Raw genomic sequence first — 25,055 nt, forward strand, 5'->3', positions numbered from 1 at the left:
TGGGGTCTTGTTCTAGAGTGGCTAAGCTGGAGCTGGCATCAAACCTAATGCCTTTTCACAGTCTGAAATCCAGAAAATAACAGCCATCTAACATTTCCCCTTCCATACACCACATCTCCCATTTCTACTTGGCCAAGAGGCAAAAACCTATTTGCAAATGGGCTTATCTAACATTCTCACCTGGAATACTTATTTTTCCTTCCTGCTTCCATTCTACTTTGCTCCAATTAACATTACCCTGACTGCAGCAGTTCAAAGATACAGGATTGTTGTCGCACATCACCTTCATTTCTTCATTTGCCAAAATTTGGATGGGCATAACATCTATTTTCTTCTTGCACTCATATTCAAAAATGTCTAATATCAGTTTGCAAACATATTCACCTGCATAAAATACACAAAATCATGTATTATTATAACACATGTGTATTTTCTTAGAGGAATGTACCGTCAGCTCATGGATCATGACAGTACTTCATGAAGTATCATTTTCAAAAGCATCTGAGACTTGGTCTAAAAACGCCTAAAAAACCATTCAGGAATTCAGGAAGTGCAGATATTTCTCATGCCACAAAGTGGAGTGCAGAGATGTTCTAAGGAAACAGTAGAAATTTTAGGGACTTTTCTAATAAGAAAAAAAGTATAACAATAGAAGAAGTAGAAAAGAAAAATCGAAAAGCCTTGGAGAATTAGAAAAAGATGGATAATATTGCCGTAGTATTTAACCATGTTGTAAATCAAAATCAACAACTATGTGATAGGACCCATATGTCTATAGCCCACCTCATCATGCAGAGAAAAGAAGATGGCCCCATTGGCATCTGAGTTACAATGCGGTTATTACATTCCAGAATATGTCAGGTTCACCACTAGTCTTAGGGAAGAATTCAGCCTTATGCTTGCTTCTGTAGTTGCTTGGAGGGAGCAAGAGGACAGGAGAAAGCCGAAGAGAAGGATAATAGTGGAGAACCAGAAAATTTGGTGAGGGCAGGGAGAACGATGGATATGTTCACTCTCTTGATTGTAGTAATGATTTCACAGGTGCATATGTGTCAAGACTTTTAAAATATGTACAGTTTATTATATATCAATTCCTTCCTCAACAAAGCTATTTTAAATTTTTTTAAAAATCAATCGAAAATTATATTAATAATAAAGTAATATTATATACTAAAACAAAATAATGAAAATAATTATATTATATACTATAATAAAACAAATAATGAAAACAATGAATTTTAAAATTAATTAACAATTAATACCACGGTGATATGATTTGGCTCTGTGTCCCCTCCCAAATCTCATGCCGAATTATAATCCCCACATGTTCAGGCAGGGCCCTGGTGGTAGGTGATTGTCTCATGGGGGCAGTTTCCCCCATGCTGTTCTCATGATAGGGAGTGAGTTCTCATGAGATCTGATGGTTTAAAATCAGATGTTTGACAATTCCCCAGACCCTCTCTCCCTCTCCTGCTGCCATGTAAGACATGCCTTGCTTCCCCTTTGCCTTCTGCCATGATTGTAAGTTTCCTGAGGCCTCCCCAACCATGCAGAACTGTGAGTCAATTAAACCTTTTTTCTTCATAAATTACCCAATCTCAGGTAGTTCTTTACAGCAGTGTAAAAATGGACTGATACATCTCGGATTAATTTTCAGTTTTGAAAGGTTGAACCAGGAAACTTATTTTGGAAGAGAAAAACACTATCTACATAGCTACGTAAAACACTATTACATATTTGCTTCTTTATAAGCTCTTCATTCCATTCCTCACACAAGTTATTGAATGGAGACCTACCTGCATCACCTGGAGTGATGTTGTGGATGGTGAGCTTGGACACCGAAGTCATGTTGTTGAAAAGTGCGGTGTAAATCGAGAATCTGCTGCTGTTCTGGATTTCCAACTGCTGTTCTTCATAGCGCCAAGACACATTGGAGGACAAAACTTCCTTTTCACACACCAGACTGACTGTGTCCCCTTCAAAGATGATTTCTGGTGTGACAAAGAAATTGCTTTCATCTGGAAACCCAAAGAAAAGGTAATAAGATCCCAAAGCAAATAAAAGTCATTGATGCTACTCACCACACACAACCACCACAAGGCTCTTGGAGGTCTTGACAGCATCTGTGGTGCTGAACTGGCTGAGGCAACGTGTCTCCTCACTCCATTCCCATGCAGCTGGTGTCTGAGCCCTGAGGAGGTATGTCCTGCCACATGCCAGGGACAGGGTTTCCCGACTGGGGTCTTTGCCCTATGGCTCCTTAATGGCAGTAATGGAGATTTTAAAGCTATTTTCAATATTTCAAAGAGTGTGGTAGAAAATTGCACATTTTCTTATTAAAAAAAACAAACTTAAATACCAAGTTTCTGTGCTACAGACTGGAATAATATCAACTGCTTCTTATCAGTAACCAATATCTCAAGCTTATTGAAAACTCTGACCTAAGTCTTGAAGGATTTAGAAATGTAAAAACAAATTAATTAATTATAATAAAGTCTGCTTGAGAAATAAGAATTTCCTAACACTCATGGACCTCTTTAAGAGTGGGAGCTTTATAGACAGTAAGTTTGGATTTGAATCCTGGTTCTGTCCCACCCATAACTGTGTGGCCCTGAGGAACTTGCTTAGCCTGGCCGAGCCTTAGTTCCACTGTCTGGAAAACAGGAGCAGTGAGACAGAGTTACATTGGGAGGTGACTTGGAGAAACTGTAGCTCTTATTGTTGTTTTGGCAGTAAAAATCCATGAGATCACTGCCTTATCATTTCACAAATAAAAATAAAAACACAGCCAGGCATGGTGGCTCATGCCTGTAATCCCAACACTTCGGGAGGCTAAGGTGGGAGGTTTGCTTGGGGCCAGGAGTATGAGACCAGCCTGGGCAACATAGTGAGGTCCCATCTCTACAAAAAATAATAAAAAAAAATTTTTAGCCGAGTATGGAGGTGTGCACCTGTGGCCCCAGCTACCCTAGAGGCTGAAGCAGGAGGATCGCTTGAGCAAGGAAAGTAGAGGCTGTAGAGAGCCATGATTATACTATTGCACTCCAGCCGGGATGACAGAGGGCTGCACTCTGAGGCCTACTGCTCTAAAACATTTGCCCTCTATTTCTTATTGGTGCATTTTGTGAATATTTAAACCTCCACTGCGATATTAGTTTTACTTTTTTTACTTAGTTTTGGATCTGTTAATTTAGAAAATACACAAACCCAGATGGCTCTGTGACCCCCTTGTAAATCCCTGTGCCCCTTTTCCACACACCCCAGGTACAGTGGCATTAGTCAGATTGGGAGGCACTGGCATAAGAGGAGGAGATGGTACAGAACCCCCTGTGCCAGGAACTGGAGTGTCTAGCTTCCCAGAGGACATTGTAGCATAAGGTAATTTCCTAGGTTTACGCATAACCATAAATAACATGACCATATCTAAACAATTTCACTTACTGATAGTAACTGCTTGAAAGGAGTTGTAGTCCATTTTGTAGGTCTGATTGAGGCTCTGTACAACTTGTTCATTGGCTTTATGTATTAACTCAAGTGATGGTGGTGTAGTCTTGACTTCATATGTCACGACCACACTTCCAGACCTGGACAGAGAGCACTCAGTTCAGTAAAACAATAACTGACCTGGAAGAGTCTAGATATTTATGGCTTATTTGCTTAGGAAACAAAATAGCACAAACTGCCTGATGCAGCATGCAAATCTATGGATCTGACTGGCCAGCAGGATCTTCCGGAAGAAAGACATCATTGCGTGGCATTATTTCATTTTTATATTTCTGAACTATTTGGACTACAAACTTATCCCTTATCTTTGCTTGCAAAATTTTTTGCACATATATAGAATGAACACAAGTCTTTTTCTCTCTTTCTTTTAAACAGGTACATCTGTAAGGGGTGAGATACTTTTTTCACCTCTACCAAACTGCTCCTGCTGAGGATTCCACATGAACAGTGCCTCTCTAGGGGGTTTACCTCCTTCACTACCATATGGATCCCAGCCATAAATTAGAAATGGCCAAATTAAAGTATTCTTACTTGAACCCTGTCACAGTCACGCCCTTGAAGCCTGGTAAAATTCCGTAACCCTTCCGGAACTGAAAAATAAAGCAAGATGAATGTCATATATCAAAGTCGAGAAATAGGTATATCAAAAGATCTGAAGCAGAGTAAAAACCACATATTCCTAATCACACTAGGTAAAATTATCTTCTGTCTATTTTGTTAACTGTGGGCATTAGATTTCTGAAGAAGTAATTCCTATCTATGTCAGCCTGGGTCCTCCGAGAAGTAGACTAGATGAAATGTGCAAAAAATTTACTCAGGGAAATGCCTAGGAAAGAAAACGGGGAGGGAGCAGGGGAGACAGAGAGAGCCATCAGACTCCCAAATGAAAGAGAGGGAAGGAAGGTTGGCTAAAAGCATCCTAGCCTGAGCCTGGAAAGGTTCAATAAAGCCTTCCAAGGAGTCCCAGTGTCTGCCAGACACAGATGTGTTGTGCCCCTTCATTGGTAGGGAGCAGCGGTGTTGGTCGTGGATTTCAGAAGCAGCAGCTGCAGCCCTTGCTCCATTACATGAACTGTAGTTGGAGGTTTGTGAGGGGCACCCTCATGGCTGCCATACTGCAGGACTGGTTGGTGTGCCAGGTACCTAGGTGGTTGCTATGTAACTCTCTCTTTCAAAGCATATAATTTAGTGTAGTGCGTGTGTGAGGAGGGTTCTCCTGCTGTGCAGACATATTACATGCCAGAAATGTAAATCAAACATACAAGAGCTCTTCTGAAGCGTCACTTCATCAAGGCACTCATGGGAGATGACAATATTTGGGTTACATGCTGGGATGAGCAGGAGGGTGCTGACAGCCTAAGGCGGGGCTCGGCTGCCAGGAGAAGGGAAGTCATTATCTCAGCCCACCTGTAATAATCTGTGCCACATCCATTGGGGAGCTCTGTTCCAAATATGTTAACTCTAGCAAAGTGTTTAGGTTTAGATGAATCAATTCAATGTGAAGCACTTAAGACAGTGGCTGACAAACAGTTAACACTGATGGAATAGTCTCTATTTTTATGTGAATCAATTTATATCTGTCTTAGGTATGAATGCCTAGCAACCTCTGGTGTAGAGTGGTTTGAAACTCTCTGTGCTCAGCCACGGGTTGGTCTGCCCAAAAGTTGTTAGGGGTTTCATTCATGTGATATATGAAGAATAGAAATGCACCAACTCATGCTTGTAGGCTATAGATTCTTGGGGCTTTGAATACGTTTTAGTGAATTGATGCCACCAAATCTTAACTGAACCAGTTCCACCCTGAGAAAAATTTATACTTATAGGTCAAGGTGAGTCACACTGTCCCCTAAACATGATTTGATTTGAGCACATATTAATTCACCATCTCAGATGTAAAAGAATAATAAATCCACATCCATAAATTCTGACAGATCCAAGCCACTGTTCATTGTGAATGCAATAGACTCAGTTCAGTCCAAACAGTTTGTTAGTTAAGAGGTTCTTGGGGCCAAAACCTACCGCTGTTTCCAAGTCGGTCTTGTAGGACCTATAGAGGGCAGAGGAAGTGTTCATGAGGTCTTCTTGAAAGCCTACATTTAGTCTGACTCTCATGTTCAGGGTAACATCTGTTGAAAAACACAGGGCAATATTTAAAAATATGTTAGTGTCTGAGTATATACAAACCAGAAACATTTGTAAGCTGTTTTTGTTTGTTTGTTTGAGATGGAGTCTCCCTCTGTCTCCCAGGCTGGAGTGCAACGGCACGATCTCAGCTCACTGCAACCTCTGCTTCCCAGGTTCAAGTGATGCTCCTGCCTCACCCTCCCGAGTAGCTGGGACTACAGGCATGTGCCACCACATCCAGCTAATTTTTGCATTTTTAGTAGAGGCAGGGTTTCACCATGTTGGCCAGGCTGCTGTCAAAGTCCTGACCACAGGTGATCCATCCACATCAGACTATCAAAGTGCTGGGATTACAGGCATGAGCCACCATGCCCAGTCGTAAACTGATGTTGAATAGCCACTCAATGAGCATTTAATGAGCAGTTACTTACCTTCCTGAAGCAGGCAAAAAGGTCCATTGGGAGGCAGTTCTTTAAGGCAACTGCAATGGTGCCCCGGGAGGAAGACGTCACGCTCTTGACAAATGAGATTGTGAAGACACCTTTCCCGAGGCCACCCATAACCTGTCTCGCAGGAGCACCAGATTTCATTTCCAGCAGGTCTGCAGACTATCATTAACCAGAACAGCAAGGAGAGAGAAGGTGGAGAAGGTGGTCACCATATTTGTATTTATAGCCTGCAGGTATTCATTCTTGAAGAAAATCCTAATCTGACTTTATATTACCTTTCTGAGAAGTTCAATAGCACTGCATAAAATTGATGTTTGCATGTATGCATCACCATGCTATTAGCCATGACAATCTGAAAGATGACTGCTGTGATGGTTGAGTGGTGAATGGCTAAGTCATCTTTTAGATAGTCATGCCTAATAGCTAATAGCCACTAGATGTCTATGATGATAAGTATAAGGTAGCTAGCCTCCAAGATGACCTTTGCCCATCCCTACCACTAGGTATTCAAACCCTTTTGTACTACCTTCTTATATTGTACTAGGATTGGTCTACGTAATCAACAGAATATGGCAGAGGTGATGGTATGGCACTTCTGAGATTAGGTTATTAAAAACACTATAGTTTTCCTCTTGGTTGCTCTCTCTCTTTCTCTTTTTCCCCTCACTCTGGGGGAAGTTGACTGCCATGGCATGAAGACACACCATGGAGAGGTCCACATGGCAAGGAACTGAGGTCTACAGCCAATAGCTAGTGAGGAACGGGAGGCTGCCAACAACCACATGAGTGAGCTTAGAAATAAATTTTACAGGCCAGGCACAGTGGCTCACTCCTATAATCCCAGCACTTGGGAGGCCAAGGCAGTCGGATCACTTGAGCCCAGGAGTTTGAGACCAGCCTGGGCAACATAGCAAAACCCTATCCTACAAACAATACAAAAACATTAGTTGGGCATGGTGGTGTGTGCCAGCTACTCAGGAGGCTGAGGTGGGAGGACTGCTTGAGCCTGGGAGGAAGAGGTTGCAGTGAGTTGAGGTTGCAACCACTGCACTCCAGCCTGGGCAACAAAGTGAGACCCTGTCTCAAAAAAAAAAAAAAGAAAAGAAAAAGAAAGAAAGAAAAGAAAGAAAGGAAGAAAGAAAAAACAGAATTTTTTTTCATATGCCAGTTGTGCTTTCATATGATGACAGCACTGGTTGGTAGATTATTTATAAACTTACAAGAGACCCTGAGCCAGAACCACCCAGCTAAGCTGCTCTAAGATTTCTGACCCTCAAAAACTGAGTCTATCTTCTAATAAGAGAACTAAACTTTTTTTTTTCCATTATCATAAAAACCCTACTTAGGACACAAAGACAAAAAGAAAAAAGTGTCCTTTTACATCCCGCACTCGCAGAGAAAAACAAGAGGCCTCGTCTTGATGGAAGCCCCAGTGAGGAAGAATAAGCATTCTCAAATTAAAGTGAGACCCTCTGGCCTGGGGCTGGTTCATCTCTGGGCCTATGTACTACATAAAAAGAAGGGTCAACCTTGGCATTGCAATGAGTGACTTTCACGGCTTTAGTGCATTTTCATCTCCCAGAGTGAGCAAAAAGGACCAATGCTTCCTTTCTGCATGTTAAATGCTGCAGGATGTATGTTAGAGCATACCTCTATTTGTAGACTATTGTAGATATAGTTTATAAGGCAAATAAGTTTATACGTATATAGAAGTTTATTTTTATATAACTGTTAGTACCAACACTCATCAATACTTCCACCTTCTACATCTTAATTCTTAACAAATATAAATACAATGATTTAAAAAACTCTCAGATAATAAATGTTTGTTATTTTATGATGCTAGGTTTTAGACTCTGTTGTGCACCAATAGATAACAAATGTAGAGTGCAAGTAAATTTGTGTCTTTTACATATCAAGTCAGGTGTGAACAGCCTACATGAACTCTGCTCTCATTGGAGACAGTAAGAAATGTTCTGAAATCAGAGTGCTTTGAATCAATTTCCAAAGCTGGACCAAAGTCACATCTTTGGGAGCTGCTTGTTCTGCAGATGGGTAGCCAGGCAAAGTCCCACAGAGTGACTATCCAAAGGGAAGTTATCAAATAGTTGTTTCTGAAATAGGAGGGACAACACGTTTGAGTTAATTCCTTGGGCACTGATGCAGCCTGTGTCCCAGCAGCGGGTGGCAGTGGGGCAGGGGAATTAGAAATAGAAGAAACTGGAGCTAACAAAGAAGCTGAGTGCCCGCTAGAGGTAATTTGAGGATAGCCAACAGGATCCCACTTGTTGAAATCTCTCTTACTGACACGAAATTCCAGTGCTAAAGCAATTTTGTTATTGTCTTCCGTTTTGTAAGGGAGCATTATGGGAGGAGTAGTTGAAGAACTTTTGAGTCCAACATAAAATGCAAACATGCCTTAGGAGAATGGAAACAGTTACCACTTCCAGACCACATGACATATCCTAGGTATTGTTCGGTGCTTTACTCACTGTGTCCGGTTTTAAATATCCTCAGTTTCATTTGCCATTACTAAAAAAGGATCATAAGGTAGGCTGTTGGAAGAATGAGGCGAGGGAAGGATGGAAAAAGGAAGATGGTGAAAGTTTGGATGCTTAGACATTAGTGCCGTGGTCAGTAGGCCTAACCTTCATTGCCCACCCATCCCATTCACTTCCTCTTTTAGGCCAACTCCTCTTAGCTGTTCCCTGCTGGTCCTGAGGTCCGTGAGCCTGAGGCTTTCTCTGCCACATTGAAGTATCCACTTTTGTCAAACCTGTTTCATAGTTCACTATCAGAAAAGATTCACCCCCTCTATGTGTGAATGACCAGTCTTTCTGGAAGGATAAATTAAACTTTCCAAGGTCAATTGCATTTTAATTGAGAAGCTTGTTAACCCAAATTTTTAAGATGGTGAAGCCTCTTGAAGTCATCCCATTGCTAGTAGAAAAAAATCAGAGAGAGTTTGTTAGTATGTTTATATTGAATATATGTAAGATAAACTCACAACTAAAGTTCAACTGTCTATAATCACAAGTTGTTCAACAAAAAACTATTTTTGATACTTGGTCTGTTTTGTTTACTGGATTCACTTACTAGCACCTACAGAGATACCAAAAGGTTTCTGTTAAAAAATTTGGGAAGCAAAATTGACTAAAATCTATCCAATAATTTATTCTAAAGGCAAAAGATCTGTGCTGGTTGGAAAAAACATAGGGTTTCCTATGTATTTTCCAAAGTACCCGAGTTTGGTGAGATGTTCTATGGATAAACAGCGGGAAACACAGCAGAAGTTCACTGCTCCTGAAGGACTCATAATGCACATTGGCATCCAACTGGAAAACCACTAACTCAAGGAAATTAGTGCTAATTGTAGAAATCAGTGAGAAATGGCATCCAAAAGGAGTGATAAGGGAGCTATGACTTCGAGTAGCATATATTAAGAATCAAAAATTAAAATGCATGTACCGACATTGGGATGGACTATTTGAAATATGCGAATTCAAGAAGAATTTCAAAAACAAGAATTTTTTCTTGCCTTCATTTTAGAATAATAAAACCCAACATCTATTAGTGCTTTCCAATTTAAAAAACAATTCCCTGTTATCAGATAACTGGAAGCCTTATCTCACAACTTCTACTGTATACCAAGTCTTGGGTGATGGTCTCTGGAGACACAGGGAAGTTAGCATGACCTTGGAAAAGAGTTTTCAACCAGAAAGTCCAATCCACGGCCTAAGAGGTTCTACTTAATGCCTTGCTTCTGATGCAGGCATGTACCTGTTTCCTATTTCCTGACCTATAATGCCAAAGAGAAGTGTATCTGGTACTTACTAATATCTTGAACCAGTCCTTGCTATGTCCATTGATATACCAAGGGAGGAGGACACAGGGAAGAGGACCCAGTAGTTTATCATGAAGGACCTGGCCATATCTTGGGATCACTTTATGACAAGCATCATACAAACCACCAAGCAAACCTTTGGTCACCATTTAAAATAAGAAACCTCTGGCTGCAGAGTTTACTGATAGAGGCTTCATTCAGGAAGGCTGTGAAGTCACAGAATCACACATCAGTCTCGGTGAGTCATTTCACTTGCCTAATAAGTAAAAGATTGCTCTGATAGTCAGGAGCTCAGACAGTCTTTCTCAAGACATCCAATCACTTATTCTGAAGCAATGGGTCTCTTACTCACCTGTTGTCACATTTATGCTCAAAATGTCGGCAATTTGGTCAGTGTTATTCCCATGAATTGGAAAACTGAGGCTGTTCAAGTAGGCTTTGATAGGATCCAGGAAGGATGCATTTTCAAAACTGATCTCAATATTAACAGTGTATTCTTCAGCTGTAGGACTTTTTGTGGCAACTGCAATGAAAGCACATGAAGGCTGAGAGAACTTACCATGGGAGATGGAGTAAGATCATGATGGATATTTCAGCAGTTAAAGGTAATGACAGGTACATGTGAATGGTTGGTCTATCAACCCTTAGGAATTCCTAATGAAATCTTTAGAGAAAAAGAAGGTTTATTTACTCACCACCTTGGTGTCCAAGGCCAAGCACTGCTGTGTGAAGTATGGACTGTAATGAGGCAAGAGCGGAAGCAGAGAGAATAGCAGGGAGGGTCTGGGAACTGTTCGAGCAAAATATTTCACAGTCAGGACTCAAAGGAGTGAGTCAGTGTTTCATCTGCAGTATGCATCAGTCGATAGATGCATACTCTAAGGGCTGAACCATGCATGGCTTGAAGACATCTGGGGAAAGTCACCCAGTTAATTCTCTTTGCCCTTAGCCTATGGAAAGAGCATATATTCTTTGCTCTTCCTCTGTATCTCCAGTGTTCAGAACATGATAGGTGCTCAACAAAAGTTTGGCAAATTGGAAAGTAAAATAAAAGAGATTTTCAGCTCTTCATTGTTTTTCCAAATTGTCTCCAGGTGGTTAACTGGCTGGTGGTTAACAGATCCAGATGGATCTGTTCCCCAACACTCAGCTACATCAGGCAGGCTAATATATATGTGTATGTGTGTGTATGTGTATACATATATATATATATAAAATATATAGAGTATATATAGTATTTACAGTCTATATATAGAATTATATATATAGACTACTATATATACTATATAGTATATATAGTACAGTATGTATATAGTATAGTAATATAGTATATATAGTCTATATACAGTAGTCTAGATAGAGTAGTCTATATACAGTCTATGTATAGAGACTATATAGTCTTTTTATAGTATATATACTACATAAAGTATAAAGACTATAGTCTTTATATAGTATATATACTATATAAAGTCTATATATAGCATGCTATATATAGTATGCTATATATAGTCTATGTTTATATATAGAGAGACTATATATAGTCTACTCTATGTTTATATAGAGACTATATATATATATATGTGTGTGTGTGTATATATATACATAGTCTAGCCTGCCTGATGTAGGTGTGTGTTGAGGAACAGATCCACCTTGACTATAGTAGTCTATATTGACTACTATATATACATATATAGACTATATATAGACTGTCTAGTCTAGTCTATATATATATAGTCTGTACAAACATTATATATTATATATAAACACTATATATAATATATATGTGTGTGTGTGTATATATATACATAGTTTTCTATAGCACATCATGTCTGGGCCACTAGTTTTAAGCTTCCCAAGAGCAGGAACTGTTTCTTTCATGTTTCTTTCACTTCTCTTAGCCTTACTTACTCCATCTGGCAAAGAGCTCACCACATTATAAATATGCGACCAATCAATTCTTGTTAAACCTGAAACTCTCTGAGTCAAGTCACAAATTCACCTCTCTGTCACTGACCCGATCTTTGACCTAATCTTGGCTAGAATATATAACCGAAGCCATGGGCACAGTTAATACTTAATAAAGAAACTTCAAGGAATAAGAACGTTTTACACAGATAGATTGAGAATATTTTTCTTTTTTCTGGACAGGGCCTCTCTCTGTCGCCCAGGCTGGAGTGTAGTGGCACGATCTTGGCTCACTGTGACCTCCACCTCCTGGGCCCAAGTGATTCTCTGGCTTCAGCCTCCCGAGTAGCTGGGACCACAAGCTCACACCATCACGCCCAGCTAATTTCTGTACTTTTTGTACAGATGGGGTTTCGCCATGTTGCCCAGACTTGTTTTGAACTCTTGGGCTCAAGCGATCTGCCTGCCTCGGCCTCCCAAAGTGCTGAGATTATAGTCATAAGCTACTGTGCCCAGTCATTGAAAACATTTTATCTTGTCAGTTAAATAAGGAAAAAAGTAGGGCGGGCGCCATAGCTCACGCCTGTAATCCCAGCACTTTGGGAGGCCGAGGCGGGCGGATCACCTGAGGTCAGGAGTTCGAGACCAGCCTGGCCAACATGGTGAAAACCCGTCTCTACTAAAAGTACAAAAATTAGCCGGGCATGGTGGTGTGTGCCTGTAATCCCAGCTACTCAGGAGGCTGAGGCAGAAGAATCGCTTGAATCCAGGAGGCAGAGGTTGCAGTGAGCTGATATCGCGCCACTGCACTCCAGCCTGGGAGACAAGAGAGACACTCCATCTCAAAAAAAAAAAGGAAAAAAATAAGGAAAAAATTAGTGAATACTTATAAAATGATTACTTTAAAATTTACATTCTATCTGAAAAGATGAAGTTTATTATACCATAAAGTTAAAATTCTATGTTAAAAGGGCAAAAAATTTTCCCATAATATTGCAAGATTTAAATATTCCAAGGACTCTTGGTGTGAAATACTAAAATAGAGTAAGTTTATCCTGGGAAACTCTAATTGTTGAATGTTTGTTTCAGAAAGCTGTAATATTTGTTCATTTAGCTTGGAAAACTGTTTGTCTTAGGTCTTTGGATTTACCCATCAACCTTGTTGATAATTATTTCATCCTGGCATCATTCAGCTTCCGCAATTAACTCAGCCTATAAAAAAGGTCCATCGCAGATTTTCCTAAAATTAAGAATGAATATTAAGGTATACTTCTTCTTTATAAAAATGTACTTGACAAATAGAATAAAGTGACTTTTATAAGAATGTGGAAACTCAGCCTGTGATGATAGTATGGCATTGCCTAAAATTTCCTGTTGACTTTCTGATTCTCCAGTGGTTCTGTGATGAAAACAAGCTTCCTGGAAGAATGGTTAATCTTATTTTATGTGATTCTAACTATGGACACATTATGTTGTCCACTGGGAATATTTACGAGGAGAAAGGCTGCATAATATTTACAAGTTCTGCCTTAGCGCACATTCTTTTTCCTGAAAAGTAATGCAGCAACGTTTATATCCTCCAGAGGGTTCACTACCTCCAGGATCCTCTTTGCCATGCCAGTCTACTATCCTCCCATAAATATAAACAGGATTTCCTGGATGGTAGCTGCCTTTTGGATGGGTGAGGTCAGTAACAAATTCATATCATATCCACTTCATTACTGGCTTTGCTGAATCCCAGGATCTGATCCCACAAAATATCAATGCCTGCCTGAGGGTCATGTCTGGCCCGGTGCTCTTTTCAGTCACAACTGAAGAACAAGTGTGTGCCTAGAAAGCACATGGTGATTCACGGATGTTATCACTCCCCATTGAAACCAAGGCAGTTCTGCTCAGATTTTACAAGGAGCCGAGCCAAAGCATCAAGAACTAAGAGGAAAGGCTCTTGTGACCTTAGCAAGTTTCAGTCTATAGCATTCCTGCAGCTGTTAATGTGAGCACCCAGCCTCTAAGGACCTCTTTCCTTTACCTTTTATGTTCTCCAACAGCTTCTAAAAAGAGTTTCAGAATCACCCTCAGCCTGAGCGTCACCTCTGTAGAAACTGATATGGATGGGGAACCTCGAATAGAGAAGGAAATGCCTTCTCCTTGAAAATACTCAATTATTTGAAACAGGCTCAAAAACACCACTGTAATTTAGCAGGCTGTTGGCTTGCTCTTGGAAATCATCTACTCCAGTGATCCCCAAACTTAACTGAGGATTATATACACCTAGGGAATACACAAATACACACACACACACACACACGCGCGCGTGCACAGAGAGAGAGAGAGAGACAGATTTTGGAGCTCAGCCCACATGAACCAAAGTAAATGGGACCACTTTGTAAACTTTAAAGTACTATTAAAAATATGAGTTATTATTGTTAAATGTGTCTTTAGAACTTGATATACAATTCCTAAAGTAAATTCTAAAATAAAATCAAGTTCAAAGGCAAAATGATTAATAATAAATCAAAGAATTATGTAAGCCTTTGTTTAATTTTATTCAACATAATAAATATCTTAAAAATTCACATTCAGGGCCGGGCATGGTGGCTCACGCTTATAATCCCAGCACTTTGGGAGGCTGAGGCGGGTGGATCACAAGGTCAGGAGTTCGAGACCTGCCTGGCCAACACAGTGAAACGCCATCTCTACTAAAAATACAAAAATTAGCTGGGTGTGATGGCAGGCACCTGTAATCCCAGCTACCTGGGAGGCTGAGGCAGGAGAATCACATGAACCCTGGAGGTGGAGGTTGCAGTGAGCCGAGATCGCGCCACTCTACTCCGGCCTGGGAGACAGAGCTAGACTCCATCTCAGAAAAAAAAAGAAAAAGTTCACATTCAGGAAAAATGCATTGTGACCCATTGTCATTGACACTCATGTATTTTGATATTAAGCCTTGCTCCGCTCATTTGTTTCTTCCTTGATTTAATGATTTACCTGTAATTTTACTATTTATTGAATGCCTGTTTTCTAGGCACTGCACTATGAGCTGGAGACACAGGGTGAATAAAAGGAGCAAAGCCCTGTCTTTGAGGATCTTTCATCATTATACTGGAGGCAAAAGATAAGTTTACATTTTAATTTAATAAAGGAAGGCAAGGAAACAGAGTGATGGGGACAACAGGGATTTTTTTTTGTTTTTTGTTTTTTGGTTTTTTTGGGTTTTTTTTTTGTAGAATGGTTACAAAAGACCTTTCTCAAGCAATAAAGTTTGAGCAGAGACTCAAATGAAGTAAGGGGTGAACCAGGAAGCTATCTGGATAATGTCACTCTAGGAAGAGTAAACAGGTGTTAAAGCCCTGAGATAGCAACCCTCTTGGCTTGCTTGAGGAATAGCAAGAAGATGCCCTCAATCCCCCAGTATGCACTTGAAATTGGGTCATTTCTTCTCGTCTGAAGCCTGGAACAGTATCGTGGTCCTATAGGCAAACAGAACACAGAGGCTGTGGCTGAGCCTTCTTCCCCTGTAATGCACCGAGGTGACAGGATCAGCACCTAAGGAGCAGCTTAGATGCTCAGTGATCAGTGTGACCCACATAGCAGTGGGGTCAGAGGCTCTCTCACCTCACTCCCTCAGAAGGCCCAGAGTTTAGACTTAGAACTGCCAAACCTACCTGTCCCGCTCAACCTGAGGACTTCAGAGCCTGTAAAGTAACATTCCTTGTCCTTCCCCAGACTACCAGGGACCAGCAGGCAAGAGGACAGTTCCTCAACTTCTGTGTGTGTGTTTTGGATGCACTCTCATCCTCTTCTGCTCCTCAGGATGTCTGAATCCTGATAGTTTAATGTGTTTTCTTTGCCCCTGGCATTGTTTGTCTGGATTTTTCTGGCTCGCTGATGCCCTATGTGGAAGGTAGCCAATTCCAGGTGTCATCAGTGTCACAGACAGAGGCCTATCAGCAGGCCCAGGAGGCACAAGACAACCAGGATTTCCCCTCTCCTTTCCCATAAATCACTGCCAGCCACACAGCACTTATCTTACAGGGACATTTCTGGAAAGTTGGCCACAAACTGCAACCAAGGTATTTGGGTCTTAATCACAGCTGTTTAAGCAAACAATTCTACTTTTGCCTGGAAACACTAATGGGAACTATGGTTTGTCAGAGCCAGAGCTTAAGTAGGTGGGTAAATTAACTTCTTGCCTGCTAACTTCACCCGGGAGAAAAGAGATTGGTTGGTTTGGCTTCCTCTTGACTAAAGGGGCCAATGCAATTTTACCATTGATGGTTTGGCTCTCCTGTTTCTCCCTGTTGGTCTTAGCAAGTAAATATCAAAAGATACCTACTATTTGGCTTGTTTCTTGACATATTCTAGAAAGTGGCAATTTGGCAGCATTGTCTGTCTACTACTGTGTGATTGCTCTGCAGATGCTGTGAAGGGATCTTATTCTCTCTTCAGGTTTCAGAAAGATTTGTTCACAAAGAAGAAAATCATCAGAACCCAAGGCTATGGGCTACCTGGCAGGTGTAGATGGAGGAGAAAGTGGGCAGCACTGTGTCATCAAACAGCAGACTGTGAAGTCTAGGGAAGAGAATTCATTCCACTAGCTAGCCATATACCCAAATCATCAAAGTTAGCCCCATCTTACCTAGTAAGATGAAGGCAGATATACCAGTCTTCCTTACGCTACAAAGCTGTTCCAAGAGCCATGAAATGAGACTTCATGAGCCAACCAGGAACACATGTTAAAAACTATAACTCATAGCTATAAGCACGGACTTTGGAGCCAGAGAGAATGGGGGAGGAATGCCTTCTGACCTGGGCAGGTCATTTAACTCTGTGAGCCACACTTTGCTTATCTGTAAATGAAAGGTAGTATTTTCTCTGCAGGATTATTGTTAAAGAGCTGGAATCCTACATGAAAACCCCTAACAAAGTGTCTGGCATATAGTTGCCAGTAAAATAGTAATTCTGATTATCATAAATATAATGATTATATTTTATGCAGATGTGTGCTGATAGGTCAAGAAATGCTAACATTAAGGGCCAGTGCGGAGGCTCACGCCTGTAATACCAGCTCTTTAGGAGGCCAAGGTGGGCAGATCACGAGGTCAGGAGATGGAGACCATCCTGGCCAACACAGTGAAACCCTGTTTCTACTGAAAATACAAAAAATTAGCTGGGTGTGGTGGCATGCACCTGTAATCTCAGCTACTTGGGAGGCTGAGGCAGGAGAGTTGCTTGAACCTGGGAGGCGGAGGTTGCAGTGAGCCGAGATCACACCACTGCACTCCAGCCTGGGTGACAGAGCGAGACTCTGTCTCAAAAACAAGAAACGCTAACATTATCCCTATCAGGCTTCACCTTTGGTATAGTTAAACAAACAAACAAAAAAGAAAAACATTAATCAGAAAAATTTTAAAAAAGCAAAACACTCCCAACATTAAATGTCAAGCTTAAAACCAACTCCACACACCAGCCTGAAAGCACCAGGTCTTCTATCTCACTCCACCACCACCACTGCCGGCTCAGAGCACTCAGGGCTACATGTCATCATCAGAAAGACTGCAGTCATGAAAACCCAAAAGTCTGTTCCTCAACCTGGGAAGTGCACGGCATTTCCTGGACCCAGATCTAAAAGGGCCAGCACACCCAGGTTGCTAGGCCTGCAGAAAGGGCAGGATTTCCGTGCTAGCAGCGAGAGACCCAATCTGGGAGGAACCTTACTCTGACTAAACAGATGTGAAAATGTGAGCGCATCCAGTGCAGGGTTTGGACATCCTGAATGCCCCTCTCTGGCTGTTTTGCCTCTCATCAGTTATTCCTTTAAAGCCGGAGAATAATCAACTGGGGCTCTTCAGCACCAGTCTCCAAGACACGCCCCTTCTGTCAGAAACCTGGAGTGGAGAACTTGGCCAGTTGATATTTGTGTTACTGCTAACCAATAAGAAACATCCACTTTCATTCCCCCATGAAGAGTCCCCATAAGACTAAATTTGGAGTTTGTGTCTGCAAACCTCCAAAACAAGCTTCTCCTTCCAACTCTGGTCTCTACCTGTGACCTCCCCAAAGCACCATCTCCTAGGTTTGTGCACTCCTGAAGAGTCACAGGGATTATTGCTGTCCTTCATCCCCAAGTCGCATCTGTCCAAGACCTTTTGCTGTGTTTTTCAAAATGTCTTTGGCGAGCATTTCCTGTGCTTCTTTCCTATCTTACTCCATGGCAGAGTCGCATGTCTAGACTGCCGAGCCTCCTGGCTGGTCTCCCAGGCACTAATTTCTTCATGTAATTTATTTAGCCATAACCATGGGGATACTTTTCACTTAAGTGAGTTCATCAGTCACCTGTCTGTGGCAGCCGCTCAGCTGATCCAGAATCCACTGGAATCCATGGAATCGTGACATGACTCGGGATCTTTCCCCCATTCTTATTTCTCTCTGCTCCCTTACAGCCACTCATTGTCCTAACAGGCAGCTCCATGCTTTTTCTCGCCTCTAGGTTTCATGCAGGCTTCTTTTTCCTGAGAGAATTTTGAAAGAGTTTTCCTAAAATGCTAACTCCTATATCACAGCATCTGGGCCCCTGCCTTCAAGTGGTACAGAATACCTTCTCTGGACTGGAGGTAGATCAGGCCCTTTCAAATGCAACACTATTTTATAAATAAATCGATTTTCTTTGTTTAAATTTCTTTAAAAAACTATTAAAAGAAAAATAAACACCAGATAATCCAACTAACATTTTAAAAGTAATATTAACATAACCTTATTTAATCTTCCTAACAACCCTATAAGGTAATATGTGTGAGATATATGTGTGTGTGTGTGTGTGTAAATGTGACATACATATGTGATACATATATATATATGTAATATAATACAGTCAGCCCTCTGTATCTGTGGGGTTCTGCATCCATGGATTCAACCAATCTCAGATGGAAAATATTTTTAAATTTTTGTCTATACAGAACGTGTACAGCCTTTTTTTCTTGTCACTATGACTTAAAAAGTACAGTACAACAACTATTGACATAGCATTTACATTGTACTAGGTATTACAAATAATCTAGAGATAATCTAAAACATATTCAAGGATGTACATAGGTTATATGCAAATTGACACAATTTAATATCAGGGACTTCAGCGTATGCACATTTTGGTATCTGAGGGGTTCCTGGAACCAATCCCCCATGGATACCAAGGGAAGGACAACAGTATACACACACACACACTCATATACATGTATACACATATACACATACATATGCATGCATATACACACACACACACACACAAATTCAAGGGGCCAGTTAGGTTATGTAACTGACCAGTCACATGGGTAGAAATTCATGGTGTGCTGAGAATAAATATAAGTATTGATCTTATCTTTAAAGATGATTCTATTCCAAATGCTAAAGATTTTGTCCAGTGACTCAAAAAAAAAAAAAAATCCTGACCTAATTGTTTTTCTCTTAGAACCTTTGTATCCTTCTGGCATCCAGACTTCAGAAAGGAAGAGGTATGTGTATGTCAAAGGGAATAGCACTCTGAAAATCAGAGCCCAGTTCTAACACCTCACTTAACTAACACACCCACCAAGCAGAACACAGACACCTCCATGTGGCATCCTGCTGAAGGTAACATTTTCTGTTGCTTCCTTTCATCATTTTCCTGGAGAGTCGTGTTCTTTTTTTTTTCTTTGAGATGGAGTCTCGCTGTGTCGCCCAGGCTGGAGTGCAGCGGTGCGATCTCAGCTCACTGCAACCTCCGCCTCCCGGGTTCAAGCGATTCTCCTGCCTCAGCCTCCTGAGTAGCTGGGAATACTACTATTTTTAGTAGAGACGTAGTTTCACCAGTTTTGTCAGACTGGTCTCGAACTCCTGACCTCGTGATCTGCCCACCTTGGCCTCCCAAAGTGCTGGGATTACAGGCGTGAGCCACCACGCTGAGTCGTGTTCTTAATTGCAACTTACATTCTGGATATCTGGGGCCTAGTACCTAGGTTTTTCTGTGGCCATTTCTTACTTCAGCGATTTTGTAAAAGTACCAAGGCCAATCCATCTTGTGCAGATGATGGGTTGATTCATTAACACTTCCCAAATGACTCTAGAGGCCCAAGAACACAGAGGACCATGTATAATAAATGGAAAACATCTTTTCATGTTGATTTAACATTGTCATGATTGTTTTTAATGAAAGCACACCTGGAAAAACTTTGGAATGTCAAATCCTTAGATGTAGAAATGGTTTCCTCCCCAAGGGCTACCCCCTCACGTTGTCACCACGGGTCATAAACAGCCTGGCTCAGAAGTGCAGGAAGACATTCCTTTTATAGCTGTAGTCACCCACTGCTCCTGAGGAAGCCAGCAGCCTGAGCCTTAGAAGAATTTGGCAGAAACCTGGAGCTGTAACTCACTGGCCAGTAGTTTGATTTTAAAAAGCCAAAGTCTTTCAAAATACCAAATGAGCACATCTCTGTCTTTGTTCCTGTCATAGAGTGCAGAAAAGTTTAAAGGGTTGTCGGGATGGGGTAGAGGTAATGATACCTGTTTTAGAGCACAGAACGTATAGACTGTGCCATAGGCCACTTTGGGGAAGGAGGGAGAAAGGGAGCATGGGATCCCACAGGGCTAAGAAAACGAAGGCTGAAACGGAAAAGAAAAGAAAGGGAAGAGAAAGGGAGAGAGGGAAAACCAACAGTGGTATGATCTTCCAATTAGTATTTTAAGAGCTTAATAGAATGTGGTCAAATTCTCATTTCAAGCGCTGGACAACAGTTGAGTCTGGCCACTGCACCGTGAAAGGCTTGAACAGATGCCTCCACTCTGATCTTAGGGTAAGCCTGCCCTCTTTGGCAGCCTACTGTCTCTTTTAGACTCACTAGATCAAGTCACACATGGCTGAAAAAATGATTCCATCCTAATGTGATAGGGTGAAAAATTTTTCTTCTAGATAGTTGGTACAGCCACTCAGCCAGCAGACGTTTTCCAATAGGAATTCAGAAAGGTGCTGTAATGTGAACGTGCAAGTGCTTCATCTATTCGCTCACTGGTTGAGAAAGAAACTGAGCTTGATGCCAGGCTACAGAGATGAGGAGAACGCAAGTGAGCTCTCCTCTGCTGGGGGTGGTAAAGAGGAGGTAAAATAATTACAGTGCTTTGGGACAAATGTTGTGAATGGAAATGTATCAAGGGGAACGGGAACCCAGGAAAAGCAGTCTCTGATGATCTGGGGAATGGATGGAGGGCCTAACAGGGCAAGAGTTCATAAGACTTGAGGCTTCAGTGGGGGTCTCCCAGATAAACAAAGGGGGATGATGGGCAGGGTGTTGATGACGTGAAAGGGAACAGAAGGAGATCAGGTGCGAAAGGCACGGAAGGCCTGGTGAGTCACGAGCAGAGGATTGGCTTTTAGTTCCAAGGCCAAGGGAGCCCATGAAGAGTTCTATGGGGGCAAATGACAGGATCCGATTTGTGCTTTTGAAGGGCTTCTATGCTGGGAGTGGGAGCACCAGGTCCTGGGAATACCCAGCCTGCGGCCCTGACCTGACACCTGTGCAGGGTCCACTCAGGATGGGATTTGAGGGTTGGTGTTTCAGAATTTGCAGCTCTTCACCTACCCCTAACCCTCCAAAGGGCTGAGTCTTGTATTTTCCAGATCACTGCTTTAGAAGTGAGTGGGAAAGTTGGAGTGGGAAACAGAGGAGGAGGACTTGAGCCTCGTGGTTAGATTGCTTCACAGGATAAAGTCCTAAGTAAAAGAAGTTTTGTTTTTTTTTTGTTTTTTTTTTTAAAGGCAAAAAGAAAGGCTTCTGGATGGTGGGCAGAGAAGTAGGCCATTTGGTGGTGCGGGAGGGCAGCTGAGGAGAGAGCCACAGAAAAATCCTAGGAATGTGAGGAGCAGTGATGGCAATGGGGAGGGAAGGGGGGTTCCTACGTGTTGTTATGGTCCAGTTACTGTCATTTGGTAGAGAATGGAGTTTCCTAGTAATTATTTTTGGAAATCACACTGCACTATATCACCCTGATGTGATTGGAGGCTGAATTATGTAGACTACAATGTTTTAAAAAGTTGCAACACATATCATTTGAGTCAACTTATAAAAGGGATTGCCAAGCAAGAGTTTACATACCGGCTCGTTTTTGCCTCAGTGCCTCTTCACCAGCTGGTTCATGTTCATGAAGACTCTGAAAAGAATATTTGAGAAAGTTGTCAATTAACCTTAGAGAAGTCTTTTCACTGTGGCTCCCCACTTAGATACCCCTAAATGTTGGAGCTGAACTTAAGGCTGCAGACTTTGGGTTAGCACCATGTGTCCCGTGGATGCTGGGCACATAGCAATGAAATGGTTTGGAAGACAAAGTGGAGCTGTTACTGTAGTGTGACCTAGGAATTCATTTTTTTTTAGACCAGTCTCTTGACCAGGAACAGAAGAAATCATCATATCTGACTTTCTCAGAGTTCCTGCAGTTTGAATCCTGTCAAAAAATATAAATTATTATAATGTTCTAAACTTGTACTCTCTGCCTGACTTGAACTGAGTCATCCCAGTGACCTTCCAGACAAGTCTCATGACCTCCTTCTCAACACTCACCCTGTCCTAACCCCAATCTTCCTGCTGTATTAGGGCTCTTTAACCATTGTGTGTGCTTAGAAATTATTTTTTCTACATCTGATCCTTTTTCTCCCGGATGGTTCTATTGCTGGTTTCTGTAGCAGGAACTAAGAAAGCCTGCTCTAGAGTCAGACTGCCTGGGTACAAGACTGTGCCACTTACTCTGTGGCTTTGTGACTTTGGGGAAGTTACTTATCCTTGCTGAGCTTCAGGGTTTTTTTTTTCCTATACAATGGGAATAATAACAATATCAACTTCATAGGTTTGTTATGAGAACTAAGCAAACTACAGTATGGCATATAGTAAGTTCTCAATACATTTTAGCTATTATTATACAGTGTGGTGACTAAAAGTAAGGACTCTGCAGACATTGAGTTCAAATCCTAGCTCCATCATAAAATGTCTGTATGACCTTGGGCAAATCACTTAATCTTTCTGTGCCTCAGTTCTTACCTATAGAATGGGGATGAATATAGCTTATCTCAGAACATTGATGCGAGGACAAAATGATTAATAAATGTAAGGCCGTGAAAGTAATTTTGGTTACATGGTAAATGCTATTCAGGGAGGGGGCATCAAGATGTTCTGGGGGCATCACGCTGCACCTGCCACCTGGTGCATTTCCGTGAAGTTCATCTCCTTCATCCTATAGCTTTTTTGTTAAAGAATAGGCATTGATCAGTTTCACTCATGGGATCACCACCAGCTCTGCAGCTGGTAACAGAGCCTACCCCATACCTTGACCTGACAAGGATTTCCTAGCTGATCCCTGCCTGCCTACAGGTTTTCCTGTGATGTATTTTCCACTCCAAACTCCTTTCACACTCAATAGAAAAGCCCCATCTCTCTGAAGTCTCCCAGATAACCCCTGCCCACAGAGATCTGTGCTTTACCCTGAACTCCACGCATCCATGACCGCCACCTGGGGCAGAGCTCATTCTGCCGTCAGGGTTGTCTACCACTATTTTCTAGTTATCTCACATCATCACAATGACAAACATAATACTTCCTAAGAAGTATTTAACACCCTGTGCCAAGACAAGGGTAGATGCTGTTATTATCCACATTTCACTAATAAGAAAGCACAGGCACAGAGAGGTCCAGTAACTTGCCCAGGATCACACAGACTTTAAAGGCAGAGCAGGATTCAAACCCAGCCAGCTCCAGAGTCTGCACTTGTCCACGCAGGCACTGCATCATCTTATCAGCAGAGTCCTGGGAAACTGGCTTTGTCTCAGGGAGCGGGTCTCTCTTTACCCAGAGCCGTTTCTCTCGGTGTCTGTATAACCTCTTCCTATTCCCTCCTCCTTTCCAGTGAACAGTTCCCTTGGCTGGTCTCCCTCCTCTTACTAAGTTACATTTTTAGGAAAAGATCAGATGTCCGCAATTTACCACTCCATGTAAGGTTTACCTGTTCCCCTCGCTGATGCCCTTAGGAGGTACTGGTTGAGGAATGTATTAAAGTCAGTAGGAAATGGGGAGCGACTGTGTACTTGATAGTTCATAAACGTTCTTGAAGAAATAAATAGGGGAATGATGGATGATGATTGGAATTTCAAAAGCCCAGTTGCTGCTTTATTTGCAGTGAAGTTATTTTAGATGTACTTGAATATGCAGGAACTGAAGGTGCAAAGTCAATGTATAGGACTGGTTCCGGCCCAGCTTCCCTTGGAGAATGCTTTGGCTTTCTGCCCAGGCAAAAGGAAGGTTCTTCGTGCTTTCCTGCCTCCATCCTCTCTGGGGCCTGGTGGGGAGGAGGGAGTGGCCACTGCGAGCTTTCTCTGTCCACACTTCAAGGCAACAGTTAGGGGACTCAGACAACACAGGAGAACTTGACTGCCAATGGTCACCTTTGGGCAGTTCTCCCAGGTCGAGTTTTCATTCTCTCTGCTTTCCAGTAGGACTAAAGCATTGAGGTCTTGCCTCTTGTCTTGTCAGTTACATGTTAAAATCAAGATATATTTCAATTATCTAATGCAGCATATTTCAACTCTTTGTAAGAATCAGGATCATTGGTCTCCCCTGCCCCCAGTGTGATTCAGTAGGTCTGGGGTGAGGTGCAGAAAACTGTCTTTCCAAGCAGCGCATCCGTTGACATGAGGCCATCTTTTGGAAACACTACTTTCTGAAGATTTCCGGAATCTTTATGGTGATCATCTGGAACTTTCAGGCCACATCTTTGCAAGTGCCGCTTCCACAGCTCTGTCACCTACAGCCTCTTTGTTGTCCAGTGGGAGCAGCCTACTTCCTATTTTAAGCCCTACAATCATTGGAGATAATGGAGGAAAAAGCACATTGATGGCAATGAAGCCTCTGAGGAGTTGGGATGGAGATGGGTAAATGCTCTTGACCATCCCCAGATTCAAGGAGTTACAAAGATCTGGCTGCCAAGTCACGGGACCTGATTTGAATAGAGCAAATGGTCACACCAAGAAGTGAATCCCACAGTTTCAGATTTTTAGGAGATGTCATTCACTCCCTCGAATCCTCTGTTTCTAACATTATGAAAAATAATAAGTGCTGAGGCATGTCAGGTGCTCAGTGCAATCTCTGGTAGTGGTGAGTGCCGTGTATCCTGCCGGCATGGGGCTCACTGGGGACCAGCCTTACCATCCTGAGTCCTCA

General features: G+C 41.9%; 1 protein-coding gene across 5 annotated transcripts in view; it reads right to left on the reverse strand.

Moving 5' to 3' along the window:
* Positions 1–25,055, reverse strand: part of ADGRF5 (adhesion G protein-coupled receptor F5) — a 102,413-nt gene that overhangs the window by 25,548 nt on the left and 51,810 nt on the right. For all 5 annotated transcript variants that reach the window (XM_063707648.1, XM_019029718.3, XM_004044144.5 and 2 more), the window contains exons 3-10: positions 21,948–22,002; positions 10,274–10,444; positions 6,060–6,236; positions 5,524–5,630; positions 4,036–4,094; positions 3,442–3,584; positions 1,797–2,018; positions 181–384 (exon numbers count right to left, since the gene is read on the reverse strand). In XM_063707648.1, coding sequence (XP_063563718.1) covers positions 181–384; positions 1,797–2,018; positions 3,442–3,584; positions 4,036–4,094; positions 5,524–5,630; positions 6,060–6,236; positions 10,274–10,444; positions 21,948–22,002 — 1,138 coding nt within the window. The remainder of the gene's footprint in view (positions 1–180; positions 385–1,796; positions 2,019–3,441; positions 3,585–4,035; positions 4,095–5,523; positions 5,631–6,059; positions 6,237–10,273; positions 10,445–21,947; positions 22,003–25,055) is intronic.

The sequence above is a fragment of the Gorilla gorilla genome, chromosome 5, assembly GCF_029281585.2.
Source record: "Gorilla gorilla gorilla isolate KB3781 chromosome 5, NHGRI_mGorGor1-v2.1_pri, whole genome shotgun sequence".
Taxonomy (NCBI): domain Eukaryota; kingdom Metazoa; phylum Chordata; class Mammalia; order Primates; family Hominidae; genus Gorilla; species Gorilla gorilla.